Source organism: Takifugu rubripes, chromosome 14 (assembly GCF_901000725.2).
Source record: "Takifugu rubripes chromosome 14, fTakRub1.2, whole genome shotgun sequence".
Lineage (NCBI taxonomy): Eukaryota > Metazoa > Chordata > Actinopteri > Tetraodontiformes > Tetraodontidae > Takifugu > Takifugu rubripes.
The window spans coordinates 846,248-857,178 of record NC_042298.1 but is presented as its reverse complement, the minus strand read 5'-3'; the positions used below and the strand labels follow the sequence as shown (position 1 = coordinate 857,178).

Below are 10,931 nucleotides of genomic sequence, written 5' to 3'. Positions count from 1 at the left end.
GCCTGTTTATGCTCCTCCGGGCCACTAGGAAGCCCTAATTTGCTGTTCACTTTATTGAGATGTGCAGTATTTCTGTGGTCTCAATATTTCTATAGTGATGTGGTTGTGATGGGACATTTAATGTCAGTCAGGCATGTTGTTCTTCTAATGTGTCTCACCTCCTCATGAAAATATTGTTTTAAAACGGAAAGAAAGAAAAGGACGAGTCCCTGCACGGATCACTCTCAAGCATCGTTATTCCCTCCCTCTGATGGCTTTTGTACTAGAAGCTACTACTTGTTGCTTCCAAGGAGGGGATCAGGGCCAGCCTTGGTCTGGGAAAATGCACCTCTACACCTTCTTGTCATGGCAGTTGTCCAAAGAAGAGCACAAGTACAACAGTAAAACTTACTGTGGAGGAGTATCAGGATGGGCAAGAGGGGCTAAACATCTATTCACTGGCCTGACCACAAAAGAACAGAATAGAAAAGAATAAAACTTTGTCATTTAGAATACACTGATGCAGGTGCATTTACACGTGATGCTGTAGCATTAAACAGACAGACAGAATAAAAAGCCCTAAATCAATGTTTTCATCATTGGCATATACAAATAACATTTAAAAAAAAGACCACCAATACATAAGAAAAGCTACTAATGTCACAGATTTGTTAGATAAACCAAAACCCCCAAAGGTGCTTCAGTTAAGGTTGTTTCTGCTGAAGTGTTGGACTTGTAGCTATAATACCAGAATTTCTAATCTTCTGTTGGGCCACAAAATCTGATCTGGTTGAATGGGTGACGATTGTAATGTTGGGAAGGAGAGAGACAAAAATCAATGTGGTTCACCCAGAGCGAGGCTGAACAGATCTCTGTGAAGTCCCCATTTGTGTGAATCTCAGCTGCATCATTTCTGTAAGTGGGGGCTGCATGCAAACTGTACCATGGTTTACTTTAATTTGGCCTTGAACAAAAGAAGGTTCTTGACACTAGAATTTGATTAAGGGGGATATCAGGAAGAAAAGCTTGTCCTGATGTCATATGCCTTTTTCTGGGAAAAGAAGGAACAGAAGTGTGTTATAGTTGTATCTCATGATTTAAAAAAAAAAACCAGTAATGTAAAAACCCAAACATTATCAAGAAATGCTCTGACAGAAGTGCTGATAATAATAGATATGGTCAGATTGGTTGTGTTCCATGTGAATATGAGCCTTACATGGTAGTTTGCAGTTCTCCCAACCATGGGACACTGTAAATCATTTTAACAATGCCCAACAAGTCTTTTAATAGAGGCATTACATTGTCGATTTGGCTTGTAAAATGTCGACGTTCACAATAGACATAATGTTTATTTTTGGATTAATATATTTCATCATTTGCACGAATCCGCATCTCTGACTGACGTAATAAACGCCAAACGCCGGTATACCCGCTTTACATCATGACCTTCACATTGCCCACTACTTGAGACTGCCCTTTTCCTTTCTTGATCAGAAAGAGGAAACATAAATGTGAAACAACACATATTTAGTCCCAAAATAAAACTGTATTTTATATCACAAGCGTTTAATCAATTCTATAATGTACATATTTCTTTAGAAACAACTATAGATTCTTAGAACGCCTACATTTTACTCAGGCATATAAATCGCCCGCCCGCTTTCCGGTCCTTCATCCTTGCGTGGTGCAACATGTGTTGGATAATTCTAGAAGCGACTCTAGTTTGCTCAGACATCTGCGTGAAAGGGTCGTGATCGAGGCAGCTGATCGTCATTTGGAGATTTGGTCACATTTTCTCACTTTTTTTTACTCTTCAACAGGTTGACGGCTTATTTTTGACCGTCAAACACGTCGCTTCGGACTTTAATTCAGCGCAAGTTAGCCTTTAATTAGACTTACCAAGATGTTACGTGTAGCAGTAAGCGTTTCAAGGACTGTCCGGACAAATAGCTGCAGAACGAACGTTCCGTCTCTGATTAAAAAGGTAGGTTTGAATATTCACATTTCGAGTGTTCAAGGTTTGACAACCTCCCGGCTAGCTTAGTCTGCTAACTCGAGACCTACTTATTGACGAGCGAGGCTCTGTTAAAGTCACGCATGCAAGTCTTGTGTAAGGATAGAGGAGAAAAGAGACAGCGCTGATCTCTGCACGGTGAATCAAAGCTTTCAGCTCGTTATTAAACATCGACTCGTTGACCTGATGGTTACACAAGGTTCTTGGTAAAATATATGTGACGCACTTTGGATACCGTCAGAAGTGGGTTTGCTGCGATTTGACTTTAATATCTTTTTGTGGCACAAATTAATCGTTGACCTTCAATGCGACATCTTTTACACAACCTGGTGCCATTAGTTGCATCTCGGTTTGAGGAACATATTAAAGTTCGATAATTGTCCGTGTTGTGATGTCTTTACAGGCATGTTGGGGTGGTTTCCAGTCAGACACCCTCGGAGCTCTGTCCAGAAGGGACTATGCGTGAGTGTGTGTGTGTGTGCGTGCGTGTGTGTGTGTGTGTGTGTGTGTGAGAAACTACCTAATAACCATGTCTGTATTGTAGGTCAGAGGCTGTGAAGGGTGCTGTCATTGGCATTGACCTGGGGACAACCAACTCCTGTGTGGCGGTCATGGAGGGCAAACAGGCCAAGGTGGGCAGGAGTGGACCCCTAACATGCTTGGCATCAGCTCTAACGGCTCAATTTAAATGATGAGGATAATTTGCATCCTTCGATGATTTTAACACCTTCACTGATGCAACCATTGTTTGTCCAAGTATTGTTGCCTCTCTGTCCTAGAAAGAAGATTTTTGTGGCTAAATGTGTGTTGCAAGCGTTCCAATTTGAGGGTTTGGTGTATATTGCCAGGTTTTGGAAAATGCTGAGGGTGCGCGGACGACCCCTTCAGTTGTGGCCTTCACAGCTGATGGAGAGCGATTGGTGGGTATGCCAGCTAAACGCCAGGCTGTCACCAACCCGCAGAACACACTGTATGCTACCAAAAGACTGATTGGACGTCGCTTTGATGACCCAGAGGTCCAAAAAGACCTGTGAGTAGCTATTTAGTCACAAAACCACATCTGAGGGTTTTAGACCGTTTTTGTCAGCTCATTATATGACGTACATCATTGTTCTTTCAACAGTAAGAACGTCCCCTACAAGATTGTCCGAGCATCCAACGGTGATGCCTGGGTGGAGGCTCATGGCAAAATGTACTCACCCAGTCAGGCTGGAGCCTTTGTTCTAATGAAAATGAAGGAGACTGCAGGTATGAGTCCCACAAACTCTAGAGGAGAAATCCCAAGTCTCTTTCTGACCTCTGCATCATCCCTCACTCTTTTGTGTTGCAGAAAATTACCTGGGAACCAAAGCAAAAAACGCTGTCGTCACTGTCCCGGCCTACTTTAACGACTCTCAGAGACAGGTAAGCAAGTTGAGGAACGCATGTTCCAGTGTTGTTCGTTACCATGCTAAAGGGTGTACAGCCTGTTCATCTCGATTGATAGGTATGTTTATTTACATTTGTGACCAATGTCCTCCTGGACTACCTCCACAGACAAAAGCCCCTTTAGCACCGGAGGGACTTTTGCAGTTCCTGTAACCCTTTTTTTTTTTTTCTCATTTGGTCTGGACGGAGTTGGGAACTTTCCCCTTCACTGTCCGTAGATCCTAGAATTTCTGTAGCTCCTACCTCAGAGTGGGGTCTTCTTCCTTGGCATCGAAACGTGGTGACACCTCCTAACCCCCTGTAGTGCCTTACAGCTTCACCCCATGTTTGACTTTTAAATAATCAAGCTGCTGTTCCAGCTCCATTTTGACCAAGTTTGTCTTCGCTGTATAGGTAGCTGAACGCTAACACGGTTTAATGTTTTTCTCTTGTTAGAGCAAGTACAATGTCAAATTTACTCAGATAAAGAGGTGAATTATGCTTCAGTTCTATGAAGAAGAAACATCCTCAACCCTTGACACAGATGCTCTTTATTCCTGCTGCTCAAAGATGGCCAACATTGCTCTTTGTTTGGATGCTCACAAACAGACTGCTTTACATTTCATTGCAGCAAAAATAGACAAAGTGGAAGCCAGGAACATGTTGGATATTTTTTCAGTTTGTTTAGAGTTTTTATTGAACCTATATTTTGTAGACTTTAAGCAAACAGACATTTGATTTCATTGTTTTATGTGCTATTTTTATTCAACTGATGGCCCTTTATTGTATGTAGCCTAGTCTTATATAAAAAGCTCATAAATTGGTATTAGTGCCTGCACATCATTTAGCATTTTTAGCTTAATAAATTCTAATTAACTTTAACCATTTGTACTTAACCACTGATCAGTCCAAAAGCAAATAAAATGCTGGTTTTGGGGGAGGGTAGTTGGTAGAACTGTTTGAGAAGGGAGCTGTTCTGAGAACTGCTCATGTAACCACTTGGTGCCAAAGGGGCTAATGTAAATGCAATTTGAATGGTAAACTTCAGTCGGATTCAGGCCGCCTTTGTAGGGGGGCAGAGTTTGGGCAGAAACACCCCACCCCACACCCCAACATCTATGTTCCCTCTAAAATTCTTGATTAGGGTTCATGGAAAAACAAAAGCCTCGAGTACTTTAACACCTTTTGTTTAGCAACTGCAGCAGATGTTTATTAAAAGGTCTATTGTATTATAAATTCCCCACTATAATTGCTTGATAATGGATTATATTTAAGATATTAAAGGCATTGTTGTGTGTTGGTGAATTTCAGGCTACCAAAGATGCTGGTCAGATTGCTGGTTTAAACGTCCTTCGTGTGATCAACGAGCCTACCGCTGCTGCTCTGGCTTATGGTCTGGACAAAACCCAGGACAAGATGTAAGTTGACCAGGTTGCTACTGAAACATGGAGACACATGACAACAGAATGGCATTAGCATGCTTGCTTGATTGCAGAATTGCTGTCTATGACCTGGGAGGCGGCACGTTCGACATTTCTGTCCTGGAGATCCAAAAAGGAGTTTTTGAGGTCAAGTCTACTAATGGTGACACCTTCCTGGGTGGCGAGGACTTCGACCAGCACCTTCTCACATACATTGTAAAGGAGTTTAAGAGAGAGGTAAAGAAATGGTGCAGAGCTCTGATTCTAGAATGTAGCATCTTTTCTGTGTGCACTCTTAGAATCTGATGAATGTCCTCTGTCCATCCAGTCTGGCGTTGATCTGACCAAAGACAACATGGCTCTGCAGAGAGTCCGAGAGGCTGCTGAAAAGGCCAAGTGTGAGCTGTCCTCGTCCCTGCAGGTCTGTGATCACTGGAGTAACTATAGCAGTCATATTATTAAATCAGGTGATATTCCAGCTCTGAGACAGCTGTCCAGAGAGCACGTGTCCATTTAGAAGAGTTTGCTGTTGTGTCCCAACACTACCATCAGGAGTACCAACACATGAAAGGTGTTTGTGTTACGATGTTGACATGTGGTGCTGTGTTGAGGACTGATATCTACCAGCTGCTAACCCGACCTGCTTTATCCGCTCTGTGGCTGCAGCCATCTGCCAACTGTCCACATGGCTCCACGTCCTCCATTGCCCGGACATGTCCTCTTTGAGAATGTGTCCGGGAGCAGAATTTCAAATTGTCAGAATTTTTATTCTACTCGAACCTCGAACATGCTACATTGAATTTGCGTTGCATTCTCTGTGGTCCACAAAGTAGTCGCCTTCCCCACGCTGAAGGGTGCTACTCATCTGCTCACCCAAGCGTTGATGGACTATCAAAATAAGCGTTAGAATAATCTTTGGTTGTGGTCCTAGTTGGAACTTCACAGTATCCCACAGATTCTCTCTGGGGTTGAGATGAAGGAAGGAAGGAAGCAAGCAAGAACAAACTTTGTTGCCAAGAATGGTTTACACATACGAGGAATTTAACTTGGTGTTTGTTGCTTGCCATGCAGACACGATAAAAATAATACAGTAAAATAAGGATAAAGATAAGGAAATATAAAAATTAGGCATATTTACAATACAAAAAGCATATTTAAAGTCCGGTATAAGGAAGTGAAAAGTGTCTTGTGCAGGGTGATGGTGGTGTGGTGGAGGAGAGCGCATGGTGCTGCTATATTGCAGTGGCCCCATAGAGTCTCTTACTCGGGGCGGGGGCAATATCTGTGGGTTCCTGGGCCTTGTTGAGGAGGCCTGACACGGTGGGAAAGAAGCTGTTTCGCTGGCGAGAAGTTCTGGTCTTGATGGACCTCAGTCTTCTGGCAGATGCGAGTGGCTCTAAAAGTTTAAATCCAGGGTGGGAGGGGTCCGCCACAATCCTGCCTGCACGCCTCAGGGTCCTGGTGGTGTACAGGTCCTGAAGGGGGGGCAGGGTAGCATCCAATCACCCTCTCTGCAGATCAGATGACACGCTGCAGTCTGCCTTTGTCCTTGGCAGTAGCTGATGGAGGAGGTGAGGATGGACTCAATGATGGCAGTGTAGAAGTGCACCATCATTGTCTTTGGTAGGTTGAATTTCTTCAGCTGCCACAGGAAGTACATCCTCTGTTGAGCTCTTTTGATAACAGAGCTGATGTTCAGCTTCGACTTAAGGTCCCGGGAGATGAGGGTGCCCAGGAAGTGGTAGGACTCCACAGTGTTGACTGGGGTGTGTGATGGCTGTAAGTGGGGCTGAGTTCTTCCTAAAGTCCACTACCATCTCCACTGTCTTATCTGCGTTAAGCAGCAGATTGTTTTCTGCGCACCAGTTCGCCAGGTTATCAATCTCCAGCCTATAAGCAGACTCATCCCCTCTGGAGATGAGCCTGATGAGGGTGGTGCCATCCACAAACTTCAGGGGCTTGACGGACTGGTGATTAGAAGTGCAGCTGTTGTATACATGGAGAATAGCAGAGGGAAGAGAACACAGCCTTGCGGGGAACCAGTGCTGATGATCAGAGAGTCCGAGGTGTGCTTCCCCAGCCTCACATGTTGCCTCCTGTCAGACAGGAAGTCTGTGATCCACCTGTGGGTGGAGTTGGGTACGCTCAGCCAGGAGAGTTTGACTTGTAAGATGGTGTTAAATGCGGAGCTGAAGTCCACAAACAGGATTCTGGCATAGTTTCCTGCAGAGTCCAGGTGCTGGAGGATGTCGTGGAGAGTCATGTTAACTGCGTCATCTACAGACCTGTTGGCCCTATAGGCGAACTGCAGGGGGTCGAGGAGAGGGTCTGTGAAATATCTAAGGTGTTGAAGCACAAGGTGCTCAAAGGACTTCATTACTACAGAGGTCAGAGCGACAGGTCTGTAGTCGTTCATTCCTCTGATCCTTGGCTTTATGGGGATGGGGATGATGGTGGTGGTCTTAAAGCAAGCTGGTACATGACATGTCTCCAGTGAGGTGTGCTCATCAATGCCAGATGCCAAGACTCTGCAGACTTGACCTCTTTTCTAAAATTCTGAAATGGGTGAATTTTGGTTTTTCATTAGCTGTCAGTGATCACTATAATCCCTGAATATATGAATGTCTAATCTGAATTCTACTCTGATATTGTCCCGTGTTGAGAAGCAGCCGTACATGTTTGCTCCATGTTATTGCCGTTTGGACCGATGCAGTGGTTGAATCCAGAGTTTTGAGGAACTGCTGTTTTTGCTGGTGCAGACTGACATCAACCTACCGTATCTGACCATGGACGCTTCTGGGCCCAAACATCTGAACATGAAGTTGACTCGGGCGCAGTTTGAGGGCATCGTGGCTGACCTGATCCGCCGCACCGTGGCTCCCTGTCAGAAGGCCATGCAGGACGCTGAGGTGTCCAAAGGCGATATCGGAGAGGTGCTTCTGGTTGGTGGCATGACCCGGATGCCCAAGGTACAGTAGACAATGGGAAGTGTAAAGACCTTGCTAAAGCCTGTGTTTAGATGAGCAGTGACCACAGGGTCAATTCACTTTAGAAGCTGACTGCTGCTGGCCTGGCTGCTATGTTGCTTTCTTTTTTCAATGAGAAATAAAAGGCCATTTTCCTGCTTTCATGTTTGGGTTCTGCTGCCTGCAGACTTTATGCTTAACTGTTGCACTACCCAACACATTTCCCCCACCTTTTTAGCTCTAAGCAAGTGTTTAAAACCAACAATACTGCTGCATTAGTACAAGGTGGCATGTTTGCTTGCACAGTATCAGCCGAAAGCTACAAAACTTGTTCCCCAAACAGCATCAGTTGTTCTGAGGTGACTAATGGAGCTCAGTTTATAACCGCAGTGCCATTGTTGGGTTTTGCAGGTTCAGCAGACTGTTCAGGATCTGTTTGGCCGAACTCCGAGTAAGTCTGTGAATCCCGACGAGGCCGTTGCCATCGGAGCAGCCATCCAGGGAGGTGTTTTGGCTGGTGATGTCACTGATGTGCTGCTCTTGGATGTGACCCCACTCTCTTTGGGTATTGAGACCCTAGGCGGTGTCTTCACCAAACTGATCAACAGAAACACCACAATCCCCACAAAGAAGAGCCAGGTACGTGGATCAGATGCAGTCTCAGCATCCAGCCAGCTGGAGGTGTGACCATGGTTTGATGGTTTGTGCTCTGCTGCAGGTGTTCTCCACAGCAGCTGATGGACAGACTCAGGTGGAAATTAAAGTGTGTCAAGGAGAGAGAGAAATGGCTGCAGACAACAAGGTGCTGGGTCAGTTCACTCTGATCGGGATCCCTCCTGCCCCTCGTGGTGTCCCTCAGATCGAGGTCACTTTTGACATCGATGCTAATGGCATTGTGCACGTCTCCGCTAAGGACAAAGGGACAGGGCGAGAACAACAAAGTGAGTCTCCTACTTTTTTTTTTTTTAAATGCTGCTTTATTGCCAATATGCTGATGAGCATGTCAACACCTTCTCTCCTCCCCACAGTTGTGATCCAGTCATCAGGAGGGCTCAGTAAAGACGACATTGAGAACATGATCAAGAACGCTGAGAAATATGCTGAGGAAGACCGGAGGCGGAAGGTGAGGACTGGATGACCCCAACAGATGTTTGCAGTGTGTCCACCTGAGTTGTTGCTGGTTGAATGATCACTTGTGTGATGTTTGTCAGGACCGTGTAGAGGCTGTCAACACTGCTGAGGGCATCGTCCATGACACAGAGGCCAAGATGGAGGAGTTCAAGGATCAACTTCCTGCTGACGAGGTTTGTGTGGTGTTTCGGAGCTGACTTAATCCCTAACTGGCCTCTATCACCCCCCAAATAGAGATATTATTGTTTTCACATTGCTTTAAAACACATGAACATGTGCAGTGGTTGAGGGTAGTGAGGAGGCTTTCTGGCAAGGTCCCAGCACATCTACTGCTTGGGCCCTCACAGACTGGGCCTCTGCACCCAGGAACAGCACCCACTTGAATGAGAATTGATTTTTTTTCCAGCATTTCAGCCGGATAAACAGAGGTTGGACTCTCCCCTGTGGAGATAATCAAGTTGTTGTTATCTGCTCTGTTAGTGCAACAAGCTGAAGGATGAGATCGCCAAGGTCCGGGACCTTCTTGCCAACAAAGACTCAGAAACTGGAGAGAACATCAAACAGGCTGCCAACAACCTGCAGCAAGCATCGCTTAAACTCTTTGAAATGGCCTACAAGAAGGTGAGAACTGACACTCCTTTTTAGATTCATGGACTGAAAATACTTATGTGACTGTTGACTAGTAAAGCAAAAGCCTTCCCTGGCTGCTGGGGGTGTTGTATCCTGAAGTGGGACCTGAATGCAGATGTCATTGAATGGTGTCTATTCCTGTTGAGTGAACTGCAATTTCCCTCCCTCTTCTGTAGATGGCAGCAGAGCGGGACGGCAGCAGTTCAGGCTCATCAGAAGGAGAGAAGAAAGAGGGGCAGCAGTAGATCCCCCTCAGTGGTGATGGAATAGTTGCACTGCTACAGCGGTGGGGGTGGGGGGTGGTGGGTTCATGGTAGGGACGGGTGGCAACTCTGAGTGACAAGCTGAATCTTGATCATTCTCTCTATGCTATCATTCTACTGTGTTTTGGCAGTAAAATATTCTAATAAGAGAAAAATGTCAGTGTATCCTTCCACATTCTGATCCTGTCTGTAATTTGTCTGTACATTGTCATCTGTTATTTACAAAGCTGTTAACTTTGTGATTCAGTAAAATGTCTTTTAGTTCATGTTTTCTTTGTTTTTTTTTGCCTCAGGTCAGTGGGGATTAGATGAACTGCTGTCAGGCCTGTGTGTCTGATCTTTAGAACCCTCAACAGGGATCATTGAGGTTTTTCAACATGCATGGCATCATTCACCCAGTTTGACATTTTAGATCTTTTCATGCTGGAAAGGACAAATTCAATGAGAGAGTCAAAGTTCAGCTCCATCAATCCTATTAAAAGTATAATAGGAGGCCACAAGTTCTTGCTGTAACATTAAGAAATGCGTGCTGATTATGCAAATGGGAAACCTGTAACCTCCAGTCTGGATGGTGGATGTCTTGGGTGACAGTTCATGATGTTGGGTGGGAGGGAACTCTTCGGTGTTGTGATGGGGAGCCAAGGAACCAACCGGTGCTCTTCTCTGGTTTGGTAGGAGTGAAGAGAAAGGAACATTTTCTATTAAAGTGTGAAGTTGCTCCATGGCTGTTGACTTCAGCAAACATTCCTGCTCGTCGTTTCCTCCTGAATGTTGCGAATGAGACATTGATCCCTGCGGAGGTGGCTGGACACTTGTACATTCTGATAGTTTAGACCTCAGCTGGTATTTTTGAGTGCTTTACTAAGTGTCAAATGTTTGACCCACAGGTGAAATATATATAAAGAACAATTATGATTCACTTTGGAAAAAAAATCACTGAGTGTGTGTGTGTGTGTGTGCTTTATGCAGCATATTTCAGTAAATAAACCCAAATTTTTTCTGTCATAAAATGACCCATGCCAGCATTGACTGTCTGAAAATAGAAACACGTCCACCTGAGTCAATGATAACAGTTTAAGGTGATTATGATTTTTTTTTTGATTTTTTTTTTTTTTTTACA

The 10,931-nt window shown here is 44.7% G+C and overlaps 1 protein-coding gene across 1 annotated transcript; it reads left to right on the top strand.

Annotated features, from left to right (window-relative positions):
* Positions 1 to 1,674: 1,674 nt before the first annotated feature.
* On the top strand, positions 1,675 to 10,556 carry hspa9 (heat shock protein 9). The gene is made up of 16 exons (XM_029847296.1): positions 1,675 to 1,963; positions 2,397 to 2,455; positions 2,538 to 2,625; positions 2,842 to 3,023; positions 3,117 to 3,241; positions 3,324 to 3,397; positions 4,712 to 4,818; positions 4,896 to 5,058; positions 5,150 to 5,242; positions 7,581 to 7,790; positions 8,199 to 8,426; positions 8,506 to 8,728; positions 8,816 to 8,910; positions 8,999 to 9,091; positions 9,399 to 9,539; positions 9,725 to 10,556. Exons 1-16 carry the CDS (start codon positions 1,883 to 1,885, stop codon positions 9,791 to 9,793), a joined length of 2,031 nt encoding a protein of 676 aa, XP_029703156.1. The 5' UTR covers positions 1,675 to 1,882; the 3' UTR covers positions 9,794 to 10,556.
* The last annotated feature ends 375 nt before the right edge of the window (positions 10,557 to 10,931 follow it).